This window comes from Leptopilina heterotoma, unplaced genomic scaffold (genome assembly GCF_015476425.1).
Source record: "Leptopilina heterotoma isolate Lh14 unplaced genomic scaffold, ASM1547642v1 Lhet_180, whole genome shotgun sequence".
In the NCBI taxonomy this organism is placed as follows: domain Eukaryota; kingdom Metazoa; phylum Arthropoda; class Insecta; order Hymenoptera; family Figitidae; genus Leptopilina; species Leptopilina heterotoma.
Genome location: NW_025110897.1, coordinates 1102842 through 1127278, shown reverse-complemented (window position 1 = coordinate 1127278; position 24437 = coordinate 1102842). Strand labels below are relative to the sequence as shown.

General features: G+C 33.7%; 1 protein-coding gene across 3 annotated transcripts in view; it reads right to left on the bottom strand.

The window, feature by feature from the left end:
- The window catches only part of LOC122500033, a 289403-nt gene that overhangs the window by 92167 nt on the left and 172799 nt on the right, over window positions 1-24437 (bottom strand). For 2 of the 3 annotated variants that reach the window (XM_043608729.1, XM_043608730.1), the window contains 18 exons: window positions 21339-22130; window positions 16103-16246; window positions 12774-12845; window positions 12097-12279; window positions 11658-11978; window positions 11111-11491; window positions 10060-10821; window positions 9606-9944; window positions 8872-9489; window positions 8176-8799; window positions 7454-8071; window positions 7063-7389; window positions 6659-6967; window positions 3552-3884; window positions 2376-3347; window positions 1294-1614; window positions 563-1192; window positions 29-340 (listed from right to left, as the gene is read on the bottom strand). In XM_043608729.1, the coding sequence (XP_043464664.1) occupies window positions 29-340; window positions 563-1192; window positions 1294-1614; window positions 2376-3347; window positions 3552-3884; window positions 6659-6967; window positions 7063-7389; window positions 7454-8071; window positions 8176-8799; window positions 8872-9489; window positions 9606-9944; window positions 10060-10821; window positions 11111-11491; window positions 11658-11978; window positions 12097-12279; window positions 12774-12845; window positions 16103-16246; window positions 21339-22130 (8058 nt within the window). The remainder of the gene's footprint in view (window positions 1-28; window positions 341-562; window positions 1193-1293; window positions 1615-2375; window positions 3348-3551; window positions 3885-6658; window positions 6968-7062; window positions 7390-7453; window positions 8072-8175; window positions 8800-8871; window positions 9490-9605; window positions 9945-10059; window positions 10822-11110; window positions 11492-11657; window positions 11979-12096; window positions 12280-12773; window positions 12846-16102; window positions 16247-21338; window positions 22131-24437) is intronic. The other variant, XM_043608731.1, reaches the window with a different exon arrangement.

The following is a 24437-nucleotide window of genomic DNA, read 5'->3' as shown; positions in this document are numbered from 1 at the left end:
TAGAACAATCGAAAAAATAGAAACCAACCTTTGGGCTTTGGACGACAGCTTACGAAAGGATCTCCAATATAATCGTTAGGACACAGACAAACAGGAATATGGTTGATGACATCGCAGCGAGCAAATTGTCCACAGACTCCAGGGCACGGATCCTTGCACTTGAATTTCAAACATGCTTTGTCGCGAGGACATTCCGTGCTGATTGTGCACTCTGGACGGCAACTCTCGTAAGGATTTCCTGAATATTCCGGTTCACATGTACATTCTCCATTTCGGCAAATGGCATTCGCACCGCAAGGTGAAGGATTGCAGGGATTAAAGTCTTTAACTACTGGTGTAGCTGAAAGAAAGAAACAAATATTCACGTTGTTTAGTAATTAATCTTCTTCAAGACTTTTCTTTTTACAATTGTTACACTTTACTGAAAAACCATTAATAAAAAGAATCCTCAGAAATAGAAACAATATAAAGCTATTATAATTCAAAAGTTCATTATTTATTGACTAATTTTTTTTCAAAGTGTGTAGCAATTATTGTTTGCAAATAAAATTGAACTACTTACTCGCTGGAATTGGTGAACAGGATTTGAACGGATCTCCAGTGTAGTCTTCCATGCAATTACAAACGGGAATATGATTTAAAACATGGCACTGAGCATTGATGCCGCAAGAACCAGCACAAGGATCTTTGCACTTTTCATTGATGCAAGCCAATTGACTAGGACATTCCGAACTTATAACGCATTCAGGTCGACACTTTGGAGGTATGCCAATGTAATTTGGCAGACATGAACATGCAGGGATTCCAGAAATAACTTGACACTGAGAATTTGGACCACATGGCGATGGAGTGCATGAAGGTGGTTTCTCCGTTGTTAGAACTTCTTCAACCGGGAAGCAGAATTTAAATGGATCTCCCGTCAATCCCCCAGGACAAGTGCAAATTGGAATATGATTTTTCGTATCGCAGTTTGCTCTTAAGCCACAAGTGTTGGGACATGGATCGGCGCATTTTTTGTTTACACAGGCGAGATGAACTGGACATTCTCCACTGGCGAGACATTCAGGTTTGCATTTTGGCGGTGAACCGATGTAGTTTGGTAGACACGTGCAAACAGGTTGTTCATTGATTTCTCGACATTTACTGTTCGGACCGCATGGTGATGGTGAGCATGGATTGCTTGGAATTACAGCTGTAACGGTAATGGAGATATTAGTTAAGGAATATTCTCGGATTTATAGAAAGCAACAGAACTTACCAACCAGACAGTGACAAAATGTAAAGAAAACTTACTTCTCTCTTGCTCGCAGGCATAAGTTGGATCTCCAATGTAACCAGGTGGACAGGAACATAAGGGAGCGTGATCTCGAACGTTGCATAAAGATAAAGTTCCACAGGCGCCAGGACAAGGATCAATGCACTTGAAACCAACACATGCCAAGTTTGTCGGACAGTCGTTACTTATTTCACATTCACGATGACAACCTCTTTGCTGATCGTAAGGATCGCCAATAAAATCTGGAGGACATACACATGCTCCAGCTCTACTTCTTTCCCGGCAAAGGGCGTTTGGTCCGCAAGGATTCGGTACACAAGGGTTCGGACGTTCCGTTGCTGAAAATGGAAATATAAAAAATGTAATTGATTTATTCTATTAATATCAATTAAACTATGGAAGGATTTAACTCTTATCGCTCAAAAAATGTAATTGAATTAAAAAATATTAAAATGATAGTATTAACAGGGCTCGGATCGTCTTTAAGACTCAAAAAAAGGCGCCTTAGTCGCAAAAATTCACAACAAAAGTCACGAAAAGTCGCATAAAATCTCCGAAAAAGTCGTAAAAAAGAAACACGAAATTGTAAAAATGGTAAAAAAATCACATTTCTTGACAACACATACTTTAATTTCAAACAATCCGGAATACAATTTAATAAAATTTAATAAAATTCAAAGCAAAATTTTAATTAGGTATTTTTAACATTTTTTTAAACATTCTCTTTAAAAATGTCAATTATTTTTATAAATAATAAAGAGAATAATAAAGAGAAAAATAATAAAATAAATAATAAATAAATAATAAAATAAATAATAAATAATAATAAATAATAAAATAATAAAGAGAAGAATGATTTTGTGAACAATATTGTTTAAGAAAAAAAATTTCTGCTATTTAACATTTAAGTAGAGTAATTGAAAGATGTGAAAAAAGCCAAATAGTCGCATTTTACAAAAAAAAACATTTCGAAAAAGTCGATTAGTCGAATTTTTTCACAAAGAATTCGAAAAAAGTGACATTTCCTTAGAAAAGTCGAAAAAAGTCGAAACAGTCGCACAATCCGAGCCCTGTATTAAGAATATAAGAATTAACTCACAAGGAGGTAAAGGAATTGAGCATCGAATGGTCGCTTCGCCTTCGTAACCCTCTGGACAGGAACAAACCGGTAAGTGGTTAAGAACCGAACATCTGGCCATCTCTCCACAAGCACCTGGACAGGGGTTTTTGCATTTTTGATTTATGCAGGCAGACGACGGGGCACATTCCGAATTATCCGAACACTCAGGTCGGCAATTTGGTGGTCTGCCGATAAAGTTCTTCAAACACGAACACGCGGCTTGTCCGTTAATTTCCCGACACTGAGAGTTTGGTCCACAAATATTAGATGTACAAGGACTTTCTCTCGGTGATGGAGGACTGGGAGTGACAGCTTCCTTCTCGCACTTGATGAAGGGATTGCCTGTATATCCGTTCGCACAACTACAAATTGGATTGTGACCGACGACTAAGCACTTTGTATTTTGGCCACAAGATCCTGGACAGGGATCGGCACATTTGTTATTAATGCAAGCTTTGTTTTGAGAGCACTCAGAACTGCCTGTGCATTCAGGTCGACATCCAGGTGGTGCACCAATGTATCCGGATTGACATGAACAGACCGCATGACCGTTGAGTGTTCGACAGTTGCTGAATGGTCCGCAAGGCAAAGCCTCACATGGATCCGCTGGTGTTTTCGGAACCTCTATTTCTATCAATACGCAGCCACTCAATGCATTTCCAGTATAGCCTGGAAGACAAGAGCAGGATGGCGCGTGTTTCGTAACACGGCAAAAAGCACTCTCTCCGCAAGCATTGAGACAAGGATCGATACACTTGTTGTTCACGCAAGCCTTGCTACGATCGCAATTCGAATTGGTGACACATTCCGGCCTGCAACCTGTGTAAGGATCGCCGAAATATTCAGGCATGCAGGTACACGATCCGGCTCCGTTTCGTTCATTACAAACTGCGTTCGCGCCGCAAGGCGATGGACTGCAAGGTGTTCTTGGTTGTTCCGTTGTACTTGGAACTAAAATTACAAACGTATTTTAGCGTTGCCTATTAATTTTACTATAGTAATTGAACCGCCAGCGGCCAAAACGGATAACGCGTGACTTTCGTTGGCCCCGCTACTCGAGGGACCAACGAAAACCTTGCGAAACCCTCTTGGTCGCCAGCGGTTCATTTCTATTTTCAACTATTAGTAATTCTATTGATGTTATATTTCGCTTACCTTCTATAATAGGAGTGCATTCAGTGAAAGGATTCCCAGTGAATCCGGAATTACAATTACAAAGAGGATTGTGTTTTATGACATTGCAGAAGGTGTTGATGCCACAAGATCCCGGACAAGGATCAATGCATTGCTCATTTTGACAAGCGAGATTTCCGGAACATTCTTCATTTATAATACATTCAGGTCGGCAATTTGGTGGTTTTCCTATGTAATTCGGCATACAAGAGCAAGCAGGGAATCCATCGATATTTCGACATTGAGAGTATGAACCACAGGGAGATGGAATGCATGGATTATCGTTGTGAATTATTGGAGTCGTTGTCGGTGATTCTAGACATAAAATGTTAAAATTAGTTATAAACTTTCGATAGTTTGCATTACTAGCTAACTTCTTCATCACTTTTTAAAATAAAAATAACAATTTTAAAAATAATAGAATGTCAACATTTTTTATTTACATTTTTTTTTCATAAAAATAAAATATAAATTGGACTATAGTTTATTATCACTATAATAATCATATATTCTGACACAGGGAATTCAGAAAAAAGTAAGGGATTTTTAATTAAATATTAAAAGTAATAATACTATACTATACTTTTTAATTTAATTGAAAATACGGAAAAAATTAAATTTTTAGAATTCATAAGGAAATTCTAAATTTTCGTATCTTTCTTGTTTGTCTCATAAACTATGAAATTATCACGAATTCTAATACAAACTCTTCAATTTTTTCTAATTCTGACAATAATTTTTACGTTAAATACTTAATTCTTGACGAACTATAAAAAAAATATTCCCCCTCAAACAGGATTTTTATTGTAAAATGACCATTATTCCCCCTCCAACAAGATTTTTATTGTAAAATGACCGACCATTATTACCCCTCCAACAGGATTTTTATTGTAAAATGACTTCAAAAGGTTTTAATTTGAAATTTTATAAAATTTCAATTTTGAATAAATTTAATTAAAACCTTTCAAGAACTTAGATTATTGAAAAATTTTCAACATTCAAATTCTTCTGAATTTAGTTAAATTTTTTAATATCTATTCAATAAATTAATAAAAAAGAGGAATTCATAGAAGAATTTTAGTTAAAAACTATGTTCAAAATTTTTTTTTAAATCTTGTCAGAATTGCAATTATTTTCAAAATTACAATTTTATACCTACAATTATTTTTCTCTAAAATTCAATTATTTTCAAAATTTTTTATAAAATTTTAGTCAAAATTTCAATTATTTTCAAAATATTTTTTCAACTCAATGATTTTTAATGTTTAATATTTTAATAAAATTTTCCAAAAAAATTTAATTTTTAAAAAAAAATTTGAATAAAATTCTTCTCAAAAATTCAATTATTTTTCAAAACAATAAAAATTTGACTGTAATTCAATATTTTACAAATTTTTTATTTAAATTTCATTCCCAATCATTCAATTATTTTCATAAATAATAAAATAATTTTTATAAATTGAATTATTTTCATAAATAATAAAACTCATCGCAGAATTTCAATTATTTTTAATACAATTTTAATCGAATTTCTTCGAAAAATGTAATGATTCTTAAAAATTATATTGAAATTCGTCAAAGGATTCAATTACTTAAAAATTTGTTGGTAAAATTCTTCATGAGACTTCAATTTTAAGAAACATTCAATTATTCAATAAATTTTTTATTTATGTATTTAAATAATGAAAATCTCATAGAATTTCTGAATAAAAATTTATTTAAAAACGAATTTTAGTTAAAATTTTAGAAAATAATTGAATATTAAAAGCATTATAGCGTGGATTTTTAAAATTAATTGAATTTCGAAAAGGTTTCGTATTAAATTCTTTGAAAATTTTAATTTTTTATACTTTTAACAAGCAATTCTGTAAAATTAATTTTTTTTTAAAGTTTAATTATTGATATTTTTTTAAAGGATTTGAAGTTATAAAGAATAAATTTTATTAGAATTTTTAAAATAAAATTAATTTCTTGAAATCATTTTATTAATTATAGAATAAATTAAATTTCTTTGAAGAATTTCATTTAAATTATATTGAAAATAATTGAATTCCTGAGAAGAATATTATTATTTAATAATATTATTTATTATTTATAAAAAATAATTTAATTTTTGTGATAAATTTTACTACTTTCAAAAATTATTGAATTGTTTTCAAGGATTTATTAAAATATTAGAAAATAATTGGATTCTTTTGAAAAATTTTATTAAAAACTAAAAAATAATTGAATTGTTTTCAAGGATTTATTAAAATTGTAAAAAATAATTGGATCCTTTTGAAAAATTTTATTAAAAAATAATTTAATTGATTCGTGAAATTTTATTAAAAATAATTGAATTTTTGCAAGGATTTTATTATTTAAAAAGATAATCAAATTGATTCAAAGGATTTATTATAATTTTACAAAATAATTGAATTCCTTTGAAAAATTATGTAACGAAGTAAAAGAAAAAAATTGAATTCTTTCTTGAAATCTTATTAAAAAGAATTGAACTTTTGCAAAGGTTTTACTATTTAAAAAAACCATCAAACTGTTTTAAAGGATTTATTAAAATTTTAGAAAAATTGCATTATTTCGTGAAATTTTATTAAAATTTTGTTGAAAATAATTGAATTCAAAAAAAAAAAAATTACTATTTATAAAAATAATTGAATTCTTCGGTAGAATATTATTCAATTTTTATTCTCAAAAAATTTTTTCAAAAATTATTAATAATGAATTGATTTAAAGAAGAATTTTAGTTAAAAATTTTAGAAAATGATAATTGAAAAAGAAAATAATTTTGAAGAAGTTACAGTAACAATTTTTTTATAATATAAAATAATGATTTTATCATATCATCATGTTTTATTATTTTTATAAGTTGTTAAATTTTAAAAAGATATGAATTTGAAATTTTTTTTTTTTTTATTAAATTTTTTAAAATCTTATTTTTTTGTGGAAAAATAATAATATTTAAATATTTATTAAAAAAAGATGTTATTAATTTTCTCGAATAATGTCGTACAGATATAAAAAATAAAAGAATACGAAGATTATTATACATAATTAATTATTAAGAATCAATATTATAATTTTACTCCTACCTTCCCTCGTACATCCATAGAATGGATCTCCGGTGTATCCAGATTTACAAGAACACACAGGACTGTGGTTAATGACATGACAGTCGGTGTTAAGACCACAAGTTTCGAAACATGGATCGCGGCAGAGTTGTGAAATGCAAGCTTTATTGTTTGCACAGTCTGTGCTTACTAGACATTCAGGTCTACAATTTGGCGGAGTTCCAATATAATTTTGCTGACAGGAGCAAACTGGATGACCGTCTATTACTTGACACTTGCTGTAATCTCCACAAGGAGATGGTTGACAAGGGTCGGTATATGTCGGAAGATCTAAAGTTTAAAACAATTTATGAAATGTATAAAATGTATAAAATGTAAATTGTTAAGATAAGTTAATTGTTAAGATGTTGAAACAAAGAACCTACCTGGCGATGGTACGTGACACGAAACTTGAGGGTTTCCTGTAAAGCCAGACAAACAAGTGCAAGTTGGTTGATGATTGAAGACTTGACATTGGGCGTTCAAACCACAAACTCCTGTACATGGATCTTTACATTTATTTACAATGCAGGCGAGTGTGTGAGGACAGTCGTTATTTTGTACACATTCCGGTTTGCATCCTTTGTACGGATCTCCTATATAGTCTGGTAAACAGATACAAGATGCTGCGCCATTACGTTCATTACAGATGGCGTTCAATCCACAAGGCGAAGGACTGCATGGTGTGCTTGACGGTTCCGTTGGAGTAGTCACTGAAAAGTTTATTTATTATATTTTAGAATGTGAACATTTACACATTTAAGCAGAAATACATACCTGCGCGATTGCATCCGAAACGGGCATTTCCCTCGTAGCCTTCATAGCATTCACAAACCGGTCGATGATTTTGAGCACTGCACCTGGCGTTGTAACCACATGAGCCCACACATGGATCTGAGCATTTGGATTGTATGCAGGCAAGATGATTGGGACAGTCCTGATTGATGATGCACTCGGGCCTGCAGTTTGGAGGGGCTCCAAACATACCGGCAATACACGAGCAAACAGGTCTATCTTCATTGACACGACATTCAGCGTTGGGTCCACAAGGTGAGGGCAAACATGGAGTGGGACCGACACCCTTCGAATCTCCTTCGGTACATTCTACAAGTGGATAGCCAGTGAAACCTGCCGGACAACTGCAGAGTGGATTGTGATTGTTGACGTGACATTGGGCTCGTAGGCCGCAAGCGTTTTCACAAGGATTTCTGCATTTCTGATCAATGCAAGCCAAATGTTGAGGGCACTCAGAATTCACTGCGCATTCAGGTCGACACATTGGAGGAACGCCATAGAAACCTGGACTGCAGGAACAAACCGCTCGGTCATTCATCACTCGACAGACACTGTAGGGTCCACAAAGGGATGATGAGCAAGGGTTTTCCTTTGGCCCGACTGTAAAGACAAAAGTAAATCAAAGTCGTGTGTCTACTTATCCAAAATTGTTAGTGAAAAGGAAAAATTGTCAAAAAGAATTCAGTCAAAAAATAATTCCATACCGTCGACTTGGCAAACTTCGAATGGATCACCAGTGTATCCTTGAAGACAGGAGCAAATTGGAACATGATTGATAACCTCGCATTGGGCATTAGCTCCGCAAACTCCAAGGCAGGGATTCCTGCAATGTTGGTTCAAACAAGCCAAGTCACTGGAACACTCCGAACTTAGAAGACATTCAGGTTTGCAGTCCACATAAGCGTTTCCTACATAGGGTGGAATACATGTGCACCTAGCAGATCCATCATGAACAGTGCAGAGAGCGTTGTTGCCGCAAGGTGACGGGTCGCATAGATCTAATGGCGCTGGAGGTCTCACTGGTAAGTGCGTGCAACCTATAAAAGCATCTCCCTCGAAGCCTTCCTTGCAATAACACTGAGGTGTGTGATTGATAACAGTACACTCTGAATTATCGCCACAACTGCTCGGACATGGATGAACACATTTATTTGAAACACAAACTTGATCAATAGGACACTGTTGGTTAATGAGACACTCTGGTCTGCAATTCGGAGGCGTTCCCACAAAGTTACTCTGACAGGAGCAAACAGGTCGACCCATTTTTATTTGACACACAGAATTCGAACCACATGGCGATGGATTGCAAGATGATGGCGGCAAGTACTCTGTGCATTAAAGATTCTTTCAAGTACATACTTCATAAAACTTCTGTATTAGTAAAAAGTGTAAAAACTTACCAGGTTGCTTAACACATTGTATGGAAGGATCGCCTTCGTAACCACCAGGACAACTGCAGACTGGATTATGATGAATCACGGAACAAAGAGCACCATGTCCACATCTTCCTGTGCACGGATTGATGCACTTGTTGTTTATGCAGGCTTGAATGTGTAAACAATCTGAAGATACGATACACTCGGGTGAGCAGAGTGGAGGAGACCCTCTGAATCCAGGAATGCAGGAGCATGTGGAATAACCTTGGGGCGAAACTATACATCTACTATTCGGTCCGCATGGCGATGGATTGCATGGCGAAAATGGAATCACTTCTTTTGGTTCTGAACAATAAACAAATGGATCTCCTGTCATTCCGTTTGAGCAATAACAAACGGGATTATGATTGACCACATCGCATGAGGCTCCGTTTCCACAAGCTCTGTCGCAAGGATTCACACATTTATGATTAGAGCAGGCTTGCGTTAGATCACAATCGGAATTCTGAACGCATTCAAGATGGCAGGCTATTAAAGGATTTCCTGAGAAATTCGGTAAACATTTGCAGATGGTGACGCCGTGTTTATCTTCGCAATAGGCATTCGCTCCGCATTGCGTTAAACTGCAGGAATCTGGAAGTTCTGCAAGATTTTAAATATATTGAAATGTTTCTGAAGACGAACATTGAAAGAACGAACATTGTTTGCGTATTTATGGAATTAGTTGAAGGGGTTTTTTTGTATCAAAAATGAGTTACCTATTGATGCTGGAGCGCAACTTTGATACGGATTTCCGAAGAGGCCTGTAGGACAACTACAGACTGGAGAGTGATAGATGGCTTCGCAGTTTGCATTAATACCGCAGGAACCTAAACAAGGATCAGCGCATCTCCAACCTATACAAGCTTTATCCAATGCACAATCACTATCGCTGAGACACTCCGGCTTGCAGAAGATGCTGTCTTGATTTTCCGGTGCGGCACAACCGCCACACATTGCAACTTGATTGATGTAAGGATCGCAGACGTTATACTCTCCACAAGGCGATGGTTTACAAGGCAGTGTCACGTTACGTTGATTGTCGGTTGTGATTGGAGCTAAAATTCATAATACATAAGTGATGTTCTACTTATGATAGTCTACAAATGATAATTAATGATAATTAATTAAATTAAGTAAAAGATGTAGAATAGTGTTTGATAATTAACTTACTTTCCGGATAACAGTGAATAAAAGCATTGCCAACAAAGTGGGGTCTGCAAGAACAACTGGGAGTGTGGTAAGAGCAAGAACATTCAGCATTTGAACCGCAAATAGTTCCGAGTGTACAGGGATTGACACACTTCATATTAATACAGGCTTTATCGTTTGAACAATCCGAATTGATGGTACATTCTGGTTGACAACCTGTTTGAGGATCTCCGAGGAAGTCTGTTAAACAGGAGCATACCGCTCGGTTATTCAGTACTTGACAGGCAGTATTGAGTCCACAAGGATTGGGCTCGCAGGGATTTTGAGTTGTGACAACATGAGGCGAACATCTAATCAGTGGGTTCCCAATGAAACCTTCCCTACAGCGGCATACTGGATGATGTACTTCGACATGACACTCGGCGTGTATTCCACAGCCTCCCATACAGGGATTTTGACATCTATAACCAATGCAAGCTTGGGTTTCATCACAGTCTACGTCCTGGGTGCATTCCGGTCTATCGCAACCTGTATGACTCAAGGGATCGCCAGTTGTTCCAGGTACACATTTGCAGGTGGCTTCGTTTTTAATTGACACGGTGCAGATTGCGTTTGGTCCACAGGGACTAGGTTGACAGGCACTGACAGCTGGTGGATGACAATCGAGGTAAGGATCGCCATAGAATCCATAACGACAGTAGCAGTGTTCTTGATTTGCTGTAATGTAGCAGTCGGCATTGGCTCCGCAAGGACCCGGTTGGCACAAGGGTCTGACAATTATTTCTATGAAAATGTAAGGGAAAAAAATTACTTGATGTAATTTGTAGTGTGCCACCAAGACCCTTTCCCGGACCTAGGTGAATTATCTTAGGTGTGGCGGGAAAATAATTATGTGACGTTAACGCGTGAATTATTGATCGAATATCTAAAATTCAAGGGTTGGGGTTATCTAGTTGACGAATTCGTCCCTGACCAGAATAATTACTTATTTAAATCTTCATTTGGATAACATTTGGATAAGCGAATTATATTCAAATCCACATGAACTGAAAAACAAGAGATTTGAACGTACCTGTGCAGCTCTTGTAGGGATTTCCAGATGTACCTTCAGGACAATAGCAGGCAGGAACTCTTCTCGAATCACAAAGAGCATTATGTCCACAAGTATTTGGCTCGCAAGGATTAACTTGCTGGACACAGCCTCGGATTGTGTTTGGACTCTCAATGAATCCGGGCAAGCAAATGCACTTAAAGATTCCATTTGGTAATGCCGAACATTGTGTATTTGGACCACAAGGAGATGAACCACAAGGATTGTTATAAGGTTCGCATGGTGTATTTGGTGGTTCTCCTTGGAAACCTGGCAAGCAGAAGCAGTTCGCTTGTCCTTTTATCAACCGACAACCAGAGTTACCACCGCAAGGATTGTTATGACAGTGATCACCTTCGGGAACTGAAATAAAAACCATGCAATTGTTGACAAGATCGATGATTTATTAAAAAAACTAATGTTTTCATCTTTTAGATTTACTATACTCCTAAAAGTAGAGTTTTCAACTTCTTGTCCGCAAAATCAATAGGGATTAATCAAATTAATTTATTACGAAAATTCTACTCACTGCATTGTTCAAACGGATTTCCAGTTAGGCCCTTTGGACAGAAGCAAATGGGATTTCCGTTATCATTCTCGCAGGCTGCATTCATTCCACATGGGTTTGGAAGGCAAGGATCATTTGACGCACCATTGCACCCAATTTGTGGATTTCCTTCAAATCCAGGTGGACATCTGCATTTTGGTTCATGTTCTTCGGTGTAACATTCAGCATTGTCTCCACAAATATCATCAGAACATGGATTAATGCAACGTCTATTAAGACGATCACAGTATGTATGAGGCGGACAATCTTCGTTGTACTGACAAACATTTCTATCGACTTCAACTGAAAGGGAAAAAGAGTCTCCTTTAGTGAAACAAAAGTACAAAGTGACGAAATTAAATTTTCATCAGACCCGGGAAAAATCTTTCATCCGAAAACTAGCATATGAAGAAATTCTCACCTAAGGCACAAGCGGCATATCCATTTCCTTGATATCCTTGTTCACAAACACAATCCGTTCCATGGTTGGAATTAACACAAACGGCATGAGCAGCGCATGGATTTCTAATTTGACATGGCTCCTGGCAAATTCGGCCGACGCAGGTTTCTGTCAGAGGACAATCCCTGTTGCTAGTGCAACCCACTAAAGAAAGAGTGAGAAAAGCCCATATAACCCAGAGATGTTGTGCATGAATATCAGAAATAGTAAAAATAGTCATTGCATCGGAGTGTAAGTACTTTCAAAGAAAATTCTGAATAGTAGCTTAAGAAGTTCTCAATCAAAACATTGTATTTACACTGAGAAAATAATAATTTTCCCAGCTAAAAAATAACTGTTAACCAAATCATAAAAAAACTTCCCTTAAATTTAAACCCTTTAACTAAATTATCGATTGCTCACCCCACTCTTCTAAATTATTACAAGAAATTTATTTGAGATTCTGATTTTTCAGAATTACAAAAGTCCTTCTGGTGCAAAAGAATTTCTAAAAAGTTTTTAGTGCATCAACTTGACATTCGATGCTAAATACTTTATTTATAATTTGTCTTTATTTACAGTACTTACATATTTACAATGAGCCAATTTTCTTTTACGTATAGTTTAAAAAGAAATTGTCTTGCATGCAAAATACAAACCTTTGACGCATTGATTTGTCACTGGATCGCATTCTTCACCTGGTTCGCAGAGAGGACAAACGTTCTTTAATCCTGAAAGTTAATAATATCATTTTTAAATCAAGGGTATTTTTTTAAAAATTGTGAGAAATACTCGTACAAGGTCTTGATTCCCTATACACAAAGTTGCAGGTTTGGAAAAAATATGTACCAGATTTTTTACAAAGAAGACCCTAACAGCAACGTACATTTCAGGATATCTTATGGACGAAATTATTTTGAAATTCTTACTCGGGGGTTTTTGGGGTTGCTGAATCTAAATCCATAGTCAAAATTAAAAAATTAAAAATGACTGCTAATACATTAACGAATTAGTTGTAAATATAATTTTGCTGGTCTTCATTTTGAATTTTTGAATTTTGACTATGGATTTTCATTCAGCGTTTTCCAAAACCTCTGAGTTCCCACACAGCACCGATAATTTTCTAAAAGTTGAAATAAATCTTTAAATGTCCGAATTTTTTTAATGTTGGGCACAAAAGTTGATTGAATATTGCAAGAAAAGTAAGATGTTCTGTGATATCCATTGCTGTTAGGGAACTTTCTCGTAATATAGCGATATTTTGGAAATCCCAAAGAAGCATAGTGGAGCAAAAACCTAAATTTTTGAATAAAAATTTGTCACTACGACAATTTTAAATGTAAATAAATGAAACTTGGTACATTTACTTATAAAATACTACAGAATTTAAATCTATTGCTGCACTTGTTTTAAAATTTAAAGTGTCAAGTTGAGAGTCAGTGACTAAAGACTGTTAAATTTTTCTAAAAGTGCATAAACTGTACTTTGAATCTATATAACTGTTCCCAAATAAACGAAAACCATTTTTGAGGTTTTTTGACACAGCTCGGTTGCCTGTCAAGTTGTCAAGGTAACGTAAACAGTAAGAGAGTCAGAAAATTCAAATTAAATATTTTCTCCCCCTTATTCTCGTTGCAGGCAATAGATTCTAATTCTGCAGTATTTGATAAGTAAGTGTACCAAGTTTAATTTACTTTCATTTAAAATTGACGTGGTGGCAGATTTTTGCCCCACTGAGAGACGTCAATGAATAACCATGGATCATCCTATAGGAATATCCAAAGCGCCGTTAATAAAAAATTATATCTCTGGGACGGGACATCCTAGAGTCATAAATATCTTTAGACCACATAATGCTCGAAAACCTAATTTTGTTAACGTGTGAGGTAGGATGAAAATCAAAGTTATCAGTCTAGGTGACGTCAGAATAAAAATTGTAGACAGGGAGTCGATTACGTAACTTATTTTGTTTTCCACATTTCGTATTCCAAATTCGGAATATGAAATACGGAATTCTGAAAGGGCAATCCGGAATGTATAGTCCGAAATTTGCAATTCGGAAAGTTGTTTTTGGAATGTGGAATTCGAAAATGTCGTATCCGAAATATGGAATCTGTCATCCGAAATGTGCAATTCGGAATGTTGTTTTTGAAATGTTAAATCCGACTGTGGAATTTGAAATATGGAATACGGAATTCTGAATGGGCAATCCAGAATTTGGTATTGTAACGAAGTAAATCGTTACTTATATAGGCGAATTTTCGTTCTGAGTCCAGTGCTATAGTTAGTGACTTTGTCTCCGTCTTTTCTATCGTTCCGTCGCATTTTTCCCAATTTTGGTATAGTCCGTTGGTCAGCGTCTTGTGTCTATCTCACCTAGTGCCCCTTCCCTGAATGATTTCTCGTCTGTTTGATAAGAGGGAGATGTCACATGGCTTTTAGCGACCCTTTCCCTTCTTTCTAATAGGTATCGTTGAAAATTCGACAAGGAAGGATTCATAGGAAAAATCATGAGGTGTGATAAGGAAGGAGTTTTCCCAAATTCACAACTGGTTTCCAGAAAAGTCGCGGATCGGAGGAACACTCGTCGCCTAGATATCAATCGAGTTGGTTGAGTTTGAGAGAGTTGAGTTGTAATTGGTTTTAATTTGTATTTTCGTGTGTACGAAAATGTGAAAGATTTGAAAGTAGAATTGTTGCAATATTTTAATATTTGTACGTTTCAATTTTAATTACTTAACTTGCTTTATTGTTTTTAATAAATTATTACTACTTTTTTGTTATTAATTTGTGAGTGATTATTTGAGTAAATTTCCTATTGTGGTTGACGTTATTGCTTCTCAAAATTCGTTGAAGATTTGAAGACGCCGTCGTTACGAGATTTCAAAGAAGCAGTTAAAGTTTGTCTACTGAGTCCAAGGAATCTGGAGGTCGATGCATCGCGATTTTAATTCCCCGTTACAGAATATGAAACGCGGAATGTGTAGTCTGAAATGTGTAATTCAGAAAGTAGTTTTTGGAATGTGGAATTCGAAATATGGAATCCGGAATTCTGATTGGGCAACTCTAAATGTGTAGTCCGAAATGTGCAATTCGGAAAGTTGTTTTTGGAATGTGAAATTCTGAATAAGCAATATGGAATGTGGAATACAGAATTCTGATTGGGCAACCCTGAATCTGTAGTCCTAAATGTACAATTCGGAAAGTTGTTTTTGGAATGTGAAATCGAAATTGTGGAATTCGAAATATGGAATCCAGAATATGGAATTCAATTCTGAATGAACAAACCGGAATTTAGAATATGCAATCCAGTATATGTAGTCCGTTTTTTTGAAAAGTGGAATTATAAATGTGGAATCTGGAATGTGTAATTTGGAATCCTGAATGTGAATTGGTAATGTGGATTTCGGAAAGTGGAATACGGAATGACGTTTCGAGCATTTGTGGCAATAGCCTCTAAAGTTTTCACTATTTATTAAAATTAGGAATTAATGAACGTGTTGATTGCGTGTTGATTTACATGAACGTGAATTTAAATATTGTTAAACTAATACAAGTGGTTGAACATGCATAAGTTTCTGTACGTGAACTTGTACCTAAGATAATTTTCCTAAGTCCGGCAAAGGCCCTGGTGGCATGTGGACTAACCAAATAATTCCATTAGTAGGAAAAGGGTGGACGTACTAGTCCTTTTTTACTAATGGGATTTTGTAGTTAGTCTACATACCACCAGGACCTTTGCCGAATCTAGGTAAATTATCTTGGCTTGTACATGATACATGCGCCAAAATCATTTTTGTTATAACTCAAAATGAGCATTATTCAAACGTTTTGAGACTAGGGTTTTTCAATTAAGGTAACTTTAAGCTAATCTTAAAGTACCCTTGGGATAATATTAAGATAACTTTGAGGGAGCCTTGAGGCTATCAAAGAAAAATATTCAGGGCAATTTTATGGATAATAAAGTTTATGGATAATAGAAATTTACCTGCAATACAGAATGCTCTGTGGTCTTCAACAGTACACTCTTTAGCGTCTTCACAAGGATTCCGATAAGTACACGGATTCAAGCATTGATGATTAACACAAGCCGATTTTGATGGACAATCGGTATTTGACGAACATTTTACATCTGACAAAATCAATCATCTTCATTACAATTTCATACCTATCAAATTTATCTATATGCTACGTAATTAAGCAGAAAACAGTATATTAACGATAAGCGATACGTTAAAAAAATTATATTATGAATGAAAATATTGTCATTTAATAGAATCTTTTTCATTAAATAAATCCTATAATTTTTTTTTGTTATTAACTTAATGTCGATTAACATTTATTCAAGTTTTATGTGCTTTTGAAAATATATAATAGTCTGAAAGAAAAAGCAAAGCAGCAAAGCTGATGGTATAAGAGAAATACTTTCCATGAAATAGATAAATAATAATCTAAAAGTTTGAAAGAACTAATTTTTTATCGCCTCGATATAAATTATTTTTTAATAGTAAATAATAATTTATTACCTAATAGAATAGTTTTTCTACTTAAAGAAGCTTTCAAAATTAAGAAAAAATAGAAGTCAAAAGATATTTGCAGTCGGATAGGTAATAATTGTCAGAACAAATATAATAATAAGCAGGCAATAAAATTAAAGAAACGTGCTAACTTTTAAATAAAATTAATAACAAATTTTTCAGTAAATGGTTAATTTGATTAACACTCTCAGCTGGCTGAAAAGGAAAAAATTTCAGTAAATTACAATTATAAATTTTATCTAGAAGCTAACAGTTCTTAATACGATTTATATTACATTTAAAATAATCACCGATAAGAACATGCAAATTAGTAAACATGAGATTTTAATATAACAACAGATTAAGAGAATTAGTAATCTAGCAAGCAACATTCTATACTACACCTTCGAAATAAAATTTGAATTTACAAGTTCTTTTTGTTTTAAATTTCCTTTCTTAAAACCTTTTATTTCAAGAAAAAAAGCGGTTTTAAGAAAAAAAAATACAATTTCTGTCAAAATACAATTTTTTAACTCTTTCGTGTCCCCGGGAATACCCAGACAGTGAATTTTATTGAAACTCGTTACTCCTAGGGTTTTTAGGGTCACTGATTACGAATCTAAAGTCAGCTTTTTAAAATTTTCAAAATTCAAAATGGCGGATCCAATATGGCGGACATTTTTTTCAAAATTGCTCAAATTTGGATAAAATTTGTCACTCAAGGGTTTTCAGGGACGCTGATTACGAATCTGAAGTCAGATTTTCAAAATTCAAAATAGCAACGCCGAAAAACTCCAAATAAGAAGCTTCAGGAGAATATGAACAATTTAAAAAAAAAATGCCGACTGACTTGAATTTTGAAATTTTTGAAAATCTGACTTTAGATTTGTAATCAGCGACCCCGAAACACCCTGGGTAAGAAGTTTTAAGCAAATTATGAGAAAATTAAATTTTGCTATTTTTTTTAACAAATATTCTATTATTTTTAATAATTGTAATGGTACTATGTAATTTCATATTTTTTATATATAGTAGAAATCTTGCAGTTACGAGGTACGACTATACTGTCAAAGAAAATGATTAAAATACTTTTAGAAAAGTTTCACCACTAATTTGCAAACTTTAAACTAGTTTACTTTTAACTACAAAGAAAAGATAACATGCTTAGGCAATAGAGAAGTTATAAAACAAGAAATATACTCATTAGAATTATACAGAGACAGATGTATCGGAAAAAAGTTTTCTAATAGTCAAAAAGGAATATTGGTTTGTGAATAGTAGGAATTTCAGGATTCAAGGAGCATTCTCAATTTTTCTTATTTTACTTAGATTGTTAAATGGTACGCTGCAGATTGTATTTGCGATTCATTTTATACTCAAATAAAGCCCAGATAAGATTTTTTTTAAAGGTAAAAATACTCGTTCCTTACAAATTCGATGAACATACAATCATTTTACTTAAGAGAATTTTGAATATACTATAGAATTTATTTAATATTATTAAAAATAATTTTTACTTTTTGCTTGAAATGGTTAACTTATTTTCAGATTTGATGAGAAATATAAGAGTTACATTTTTTTTCTACTTGAAAATTCGAAGGGGAAAACATATTTTAGATTTATTTTGCTTCATTCCATGCGAATATGCAGTTTTATCTCATGGAATCCTATTTAGTTGACATTTTTTCATCCAAAGATATTGCTGATTCTTTTTGGATATTAAAGATAGTAAATAATTAAAACACCAAAACACATCTTTATTAAAAGATGTCAAATATAGGTGTAATTACATTTAAAAAAATTTATTTCTAAAAATTTCTGACAATCTTAACTAATAAGTAAATTAAAACATTTTAAACTATATTTTCAAATATTCTTATTACATTTGGCGAGGAAATTACACAGGAAAACAAATTTCAGTCAATTTTTCGACCCGGAGAAGTAAGAACGTTTTTAACGTATTTTTTCGCTGAATTCGAATCTGTCGTTTAATTTTCTCCAACACTTCAAATTTCAAAATGGCGGATGCAATATGGCGGAAAAAGATTAAAAATCAATAGCATTTGCTTGAAACATGTTACTCGGGGTTTTTCAGAGTCGATGATTACGAATACAAAGTTAGATTTAAAAAATTTTAAATGGTGGATCTAATATGGTGGACGAAAAAATAAAAAATTAATTTGATTTACTAGAAACTTGTTACTGTGGTTTTTTGGGTTGATGATGACAAATACGAAGTCATATTTCTATAAATTTAAAATGGTCCATCCAATATAGCCTTTTTTTAAAAAACTTTTTAAAAACAAGTTTGATTAAATCCGACATTCTTAATTTTTAAAAAACTTCAAATTTATAATCAGTAACCCCAAGAACCCCCGAGTAATAAGTTTCAAGCAAATCTGTTAGATTTTTAATATTTTCGTCCGCCATTTTGGATCCGCCATTTTGGATTTTCAAAATATGACTTCAAATTCGTAGTCAGCGACCCTGAAAACTTTCAAGTAAGTTACGATTTTTTTCTAAGTCATAAATTTCGATTTTCAGTAACAATTGTTTAAAATAGCAAATAATTAAAATTATCTCAAAAAACTTGACGTGTAGTTAAAATACGCACTGTTGATTCGAGTTCAGCGTTCAAATTTACATTAAAAACAGGTTTTCGCTGCTAGGGTCCGAAACCTTGTAAACCTGTGTTATTTTCGAAACTTTTAGGTAGTTTAAAATGTCCACCTTAAGAAAGTCCATCTTAAAACTTTCAGTTTAGGAAACTTTAGGCAAAACTTCCCTAAACATTACAGTGGAAGTTTCATTTTCTTATAATTACGGAATTAATGTGATTTATGCTTTATATTCTACTTATGTTTTCCATGAAAACAACTCTTGAAATTCTAGTGGAAGCTTCCTTTAAGCTTCGATGAAAATATCCTTAAATTTTTCTGTGGAAGCTTCCCTTGATGTTCCAGTGAAAGGTCCCTTAGTGCGGACATTTGAAACTTCCTTCAAATTTCAATGGGATCCCGCGTAAAAATGAAAGTATGGGTAAAAAATGGCGAAAATGTGGGAAACTATAAGTAAAAGATGGCGTAAAGTGGCATCAAGTTTGACAGAATGTGTCAAAGTATTGCTATTGACCAAATCCCATGGTTTAAGAATGACGACAACAGACATTGATTTTTCATTAAATCAACTGAAATCAACACAAACCCTTTTTTATTTTTAAACCATGAGCAAAGTATGGCAATACACGAGGAGAAAAAATGAGGTTTTTTTCATATTTTTAAAGCTCATTGTCAATTTTTTTTTTTTTTTTTTTTTTTTTTTTTTTTGTTAAGTACGGCAAACCATGGAAAGAATAACTATTTTTTGTACATTTTCAAACTGTGGGCAAAGTATGACAAACCTTGGGAAGAAAATATGGTTTGACATACTTTGCCCACAGTTTGAAAATATAAAAAACGCTTTTTTTTTCTTTCCAAGGTTCGCCATACTTTGCCGATGACTTGAAAATATTTAAAAAATAGTTTTTTCTGTCCATGGTTTACAATACTTATAGTATAAAAACCTACTAACAATAGTTATACTTCTTCCCATAATCTACCATATTTTACCCAGAGTTCAAAATTAAAAAAAAAAAAATTTAATTTTAAAAAATTTAAAAATATGAAAAAAGGCCCATGGACTTTTTTCAACACAAATGAACACAACACAAAAGTTTGGTAACTGTCAAAAAAACCCTATTTTCTTCTCCTCATGTATTGCCATACTTTGCCTATGATTAAAAAAAATTGAAAGGTTTGTGGTTATTTCAGTTTATTTAATGAAAAATCAATTTTTTTTGTTGCCATTCTTATTAACCATGGGATTCGGTCATTAGCAATAAATACTTTGCCACATTTAGTCAAATACCATATTTCGCCATCTTTTACCAATTCTTCCATTTCCACGCGGAATATACCCTCAAAACTGAACCATTCCCTGTGGGTACGGAAACGTCTTTGTTCTAGAAACGTTCCTCAAACGTTTTTAGAACGTTTCATGTCCTCCACATAACGTCTTAAAAACGTTTCATGTTCCAAAATCGTTTTTAGAACATTGAACGTTCTTAAGCCGTCATGTAACGGACATGAAACGTTCTAAAAACGTTTCCAGAACAAAAACGTTTTCGTTCCAAAAGGGTTATAATTATTTTAAATGTCATAAAAAAATTTGAAAACTTTGAAAAATTATCAGCGATATCTTCTCTAACAGTAAAAGTAAATTCTAAAGATAAGTCGAGTAGCAGAAATAATCAAGCGCAAATGGGTTATGTAACTGATAAATGATGTCGATTGTTTGATCTGAAGGTTTGAAAGAAGAGCATTAGGTAAATCGTAAAAAAAGGCTTTTGGCGGCGATGGTGGCGGCTAAGGAAGCGCTATAAAGATTGAAGATGCATATAATAAAGTAATAACAGGGTGTTTCGGATTAAATCAAATGAAAAAGACATTTCCAATTTTCTAATTGCAAAATTCCTTTGACTAAATGGAATTTTTCAATTCTCTTGAATTCTCTTGAATTGAAGAGTGGCGTTAATTTCTAATTGCGAAATGTTTGACTAATCCTACGACACCCTGTGGATGTAAATGTGTGATGTATGCGTTTAGTGTGTCGCGTAAAAATTTGATATGAAGAGGAGATACTCGATAGCAGGTGAGAAATGGTGTTTACCTTTCATGCATCCGTACTTAGTGTCGGGCACAAAGCCGGGGGGACAGAACTTGCAGATGGGTTTGTGCTCCTCGACGTAACATGGGGCGTCAGCCGGGCACGTGGAGTTGGCGCATGGATCCACGCAGCGATATTTGCGACACGCCAAGTCTGGTGAGCAGCCACTGTCTCGCAGGCAAATGGATAGGGAAGGATTACAATTTTTAATACAGATACAAACGGGACGATGGTCGAGGACTTCGCAAGCCTTGTCATTCGGACACGGCGGTTTCTTTCTCATGTTGCATGGATTCTGGCATTTTCCATTGAGGCATGCGACGTTCGACGGGCAATCGGAATCTTTCGAGCAAGCCACAGTGTCCGGGGCGCAGGTCAGCTCCCCCATTTCGTTAACAACGAATCCGTATTTACAGACACAGACTGGCTTGTGATTTCGCACTTGGCATTTCTTGTTGACCTCGCACCTTGGCTTTGAGCTCGAGCACGGGTCTCGACATTCTCTGGTCTGAGCGTGACAGGACAGACTCTCTGGACACTCGCTATCGGAGGAGCAGTCGATGTTTGACGGTGAGGGTCGAGACGGATTCGTGAGGTCGCATTTCGGATCCGGTCGACAGACTGCTCGGGGCATTCCGATGTAGCACTGAGGGCAGGAGCAGCGTGGCTTGTGCACCACCACTCGGCACAGTGCGTTGATGCCGCAAGCTCCCCGCAATGTACAAGGATCCAGACATTGTAGATTTATGCAGGCTTTGTCGTTGGGACATTCTGAATCACTGGTGCACTCTTGCTCTAAAGGAAAACGATTTCATATGGATGGTAACGGCGTGGTGGAATTGGTGGAGGAGGAAAACAAAGAAAAAAAGCATTTTATAAGAACTGTGAAAAGAAACTTTCTCACAAATAACATGAACCACATGCTTTATATAATTGTAATAAAAATGACAAAAAATAAGAGTAGCACGGCAAAGAGATCTTTTTACCACACTTTCGATATATATATATATATACGGAATATAAAACTATGTATAACACAACAACAACAAAGCAGCAATATTTACACTTAAGCCCCCAAAAGACTTTAGAAAGAAGAAAATCACCTGCAAACTCAGCAGATATCAAGCATGGGTATATGAGAATGTCCCTTTCGCAGTTCCCAATCTGTATATTAAACCTAAACTATGTGAGACAATATAAAAAACAGTGTAGCATCGTGTACCTCCTGTTATTATGCAAGTGGCACTCTACGTACCATCGACTGTTGATTTCAAATCAACAATTATTTCCAAAAGACAGATTGGATACTGAAATAAACATTCTACATATGCAATCATGTGTGAGACTGAGACTGGTCTTCTAGAAGACTAGTCTTCTTGCGTGAGACTAAGAACTTGTGTCGGTGTGTTTCATCTTCAATTTATGTACAATTATTTATTACCTATCCAGTATGTACATTTACAATATTCTTCACTTCTAATCTCACATTCATTCTCTTTTATCATTTCTCTTTAGTTTTAAGAGCCTAATTCAAATTCTTTACAAAACATTGTGACTAATACTGTTAATTTATTTTTCATTAAAAACATATTCGACTTTTTATATATCGACAAATGTTTAAACCTTTTATAATCATAGAATCGATGTGTGTCAACAAACTTAGATTAGGAGTATTTGCATTTTTCATTTTTGGCATTCAGTCAAAGTAAAGGAATCAAACAATTAGAATTTCGACATCGAGTAATAGCGATATACAGTCAGGATCATATAATTTTCTTTGGAATTTAACCCACTCATTGAGTTTTATATATGAATATCAATAGCTGTTCTAAGGTTTTTGTAGTTTCCGAATAGAAATCTTAAATCAAAATGGCGGATCCAATGTGGCGGATAACAAATCAAACAAATTAAACGTATTAGTTTGAAATTGGTTACTTAGTAATTTCTGGCGTCGCTAATTATGACTTTAATTTGATGTTACTTTTTGAAAATTCAAAATGTCGGTTTCACTAAATTTAAAAATTTGCGGGTTGTTGGAGTTACTAAATCTAGATTTAATGTCAGATTTTAGAAATTCTAAATACTGGAAAATAAGTAAAGTAAGAAAATTTTATCCCAAGTATTAAAAAAATGTTAAATTACTAAAAATCTTAAATATTTTATGAATTTTGTTTCCCGTCTAATCTTTGTGTCAGCAGTCATAAATGGCCACCTCGAAAAAAAAATTCGAATTTGAAGTCAGATTTTAAGAATTCAAAATATTGGATCCAATATGGCGCTTAGTTTTAAGATTGATGCGATTCGATCAACATTCATTGCTCGAGGGTTTTTGAAGTCCTCTAAATTCGAATTTCATTTTCGTTTTTAAAAATTCAAAATGGCGGATCTAATATAGCGACCAAATTTTTAAATGTCGCCATATTGAATCCGCCATTTTGAAGTTTGAAAAGGTAACATTAAATTCATCATCACCAACCCCAAGAAACACCCAAATTACAAATTTCAAGCTAATGTAAAATTTGATGCCTATTTCGTAATTAGCGACTTGAAGAACATACAATCTGGAACGGAAGGTATTTTAAAAATTTTATTTTGTATATTCGTGGCACGAAGGCATTTTAAAGGGAATAAATAATTTAGAACAAATGACAGACTTCGCACTCGATAATTAATTTTAAAAAGTAGCAAAAAGTAGCTTCCAAACTAAAAAGAGTAGTAAAAAAGTAGCTATCGAAAAATTACATTTTTTTGAAAATAATTAAATTCCTAAAACGCATTTTATTATTTATGAATATAATTGAATTCATGCGAACAATTTTATTTGAATTTTTTAAAATAATTGAATTTCCAAGAAGAAAATTACTTTTAAAAATAATTGAATTCTTGTAATGAATATTATTATTTATGAAAATAATTAAATTTTGCAAAGAATTTTATTAAAATGCCTCAAAATAATTGAATTTTTGGAAATAATTTTGTTATTTATCGACATAATTAAATTCTTTCGAAAAATTATTTGTGTAAATAATTAAATTCTTAGAAAAAATTTTATTAAAATTTAAAAAAATAAATTATTTTAAAAAAATTTAATTCGAAGTGTAT